This window comes from Phytophthora infestans, genomic scaffold (assembly GCF_000142945.1).
Source record: "Phytophthora infestans T30-4 supercont1.73 genomic scaffold, whole genome shotgun sequence".
NCBI lineage: Eukaryota > Oomycota > Peronosporomycetes > Peronosporales > Peronosporaceae > Phytophthora > Phytophthora infestans.
In genome coordinates this window covers 546,845-548,380 of record NW_003303686.1, presented here as the reverse complement: position 1 = coordinate 548,380, position 1,536 = coordinate 546,845, and the positions used below count along the sequence as shown (strand labels likewise).

Sequence of the window (1,536 nt, the reverse complement as noted above, 5' to 3'; positions counted from 1 at the left end):
GAGACGGTGAGCTCCATGCTGGTCGGGTTCACCGATGCGCTATCCCTGCGGACGCCCGAAGTCTCCGTGAGAGAGCGGATCTTCTTCTTCTAGCTCTCCTGCAGCTGCTTCACCTGCGGGACTGCGACTTCCATAGTCGTGAGCGCGCGACGCAGCACGCGTTTCCTGGCGTAATGGTCCACCAGCAAACCGAATATCACCTCGTCCGCCTCCACATCTCCGCTCTCGATCTCCGAACGCACACGCTCCTGCAACTGCTCCGCTTGAGTCGTCCGCTTCGCGCGCACGTACATCTGCATCATACTACGGTACGTGAACTTGTTGGGCTTGAGCTCGAACTTGGAGAACGTCTCGTCCATGAAGACTTCGGCCGAGCGAAGACGCAGCGCATTCGTGTACACGCCCAGCATCGAGTTCAACGTCGTCCGAGACGGCTTGAGACCCTTCTCGAAGGTCATTTCATGGAACCGAACCTCCGCACGCTTGATGTTGAGCGTCTGGAACTGGCCAAAGTCTGTCAAGTCCATCGGCGTCAGCTCAAAGTCCAGCGATTCCTCACTGTCAGCAAACAGCTTGTCGTCCTCTTGGCCATAGACTTCCATACTCCGCTCCGTCTTGACCAGTGCCGTCGACTCGGCCTTCTTCACTTCTTCGTGACTGGACTCATCCTGCTGACGCAACGCTTCCACTTGTGCCAATGCCTCTGGACTGAGCTTGTAGCTGTCCCTTTCGTCCCTTTCGTCCTCGTCCTCGCCCTCCTCGTCAAAGCGTCCATCGTAGTTGGCATTCTCCAGCGAGAACGTCTCCTTTCCTGGACGTGTCAAGTCGATTTCCTTCCCGTCGTCGTCCCATTCCAGTGGCTCCTGGTAAATGGGTTCAGCTTTGGGCAATGGCTTCTGATTCCGCGGAGCCTTGTCCACAATAGCGCGAAACTGAGCGCGTGCGTACACGTTAAACAGCGTGTTATACACGAACTCGGTCATGGGTACATGATGCCGTTCCATGTGTCGAATGATCTGCTCGGCTTGGATAAAGTCTCCATGCTTGGCACACGCGTGCAGTACCGTCGTGTACGAGTACAGATCGGGCGTGTAGTCGTACAGGTTCCTGCATCTCGTTGTAGAACTCGACAGCCTTGTGTGCGTAATAGTGCGACTTGGCACACGCATTCATTAACGTGTTGTACGTCACGAGCGACGGGGTCAAGCCGCACTCGAGAAGATCTTCGAGCAAGTTCAACGCGCGCTCGACACGTCCTTCGCGTGCACAGCCATGGATCCAACAGGTACACGCCACCTCATCCGGCTCATCCGCAGAGCTTGGGGCGTGATGCAGGTCGTTGGAGTGTTGTCGTGTGCATGGTCCGCGGTAACTTGAGGAATGAGGTCCACAAAGCGCCGAAACAGCCTCAGCGTCCAGGTCTGCGCACTCTTTCTTGCGTGCTCGACGTCTGATAATACAGGACGTCACTAGCACTAACACGATGCCCTTGTCGCACTCCGACCGTGAAGAAGCCGCGAGAGGAAGGAATTCGAT

The 1,536-nt window shown here is 56.3% G+C and overlaps 1 protein-coding gene across 1 annotated transcript; it reads right to left on the bottom strand.

Annotated features, from left to right (window-relative positions):
* Window positions 1-196: 196 nt before the first annotated feature.
* Window positions 197-1,169, bottom strand: PITG_18604 (uncharacterized protein; the record flags this gene model as incomplete). The annotated part of the gene is made up of 2 exons (XM_002997484.1): window positions 197-209; window positions 292-1,169. The coding sequence occupies 2 exons, from the start codon at window positions 1,167-1,169 to the stop codon at window positions 197-199; spliced, it is 891 nt and encodes a 296-aa protein (XP_002997530.1).
* Between the last annotated feature and the right edge of the window lie 367 nt (window positions 1,170-1,536).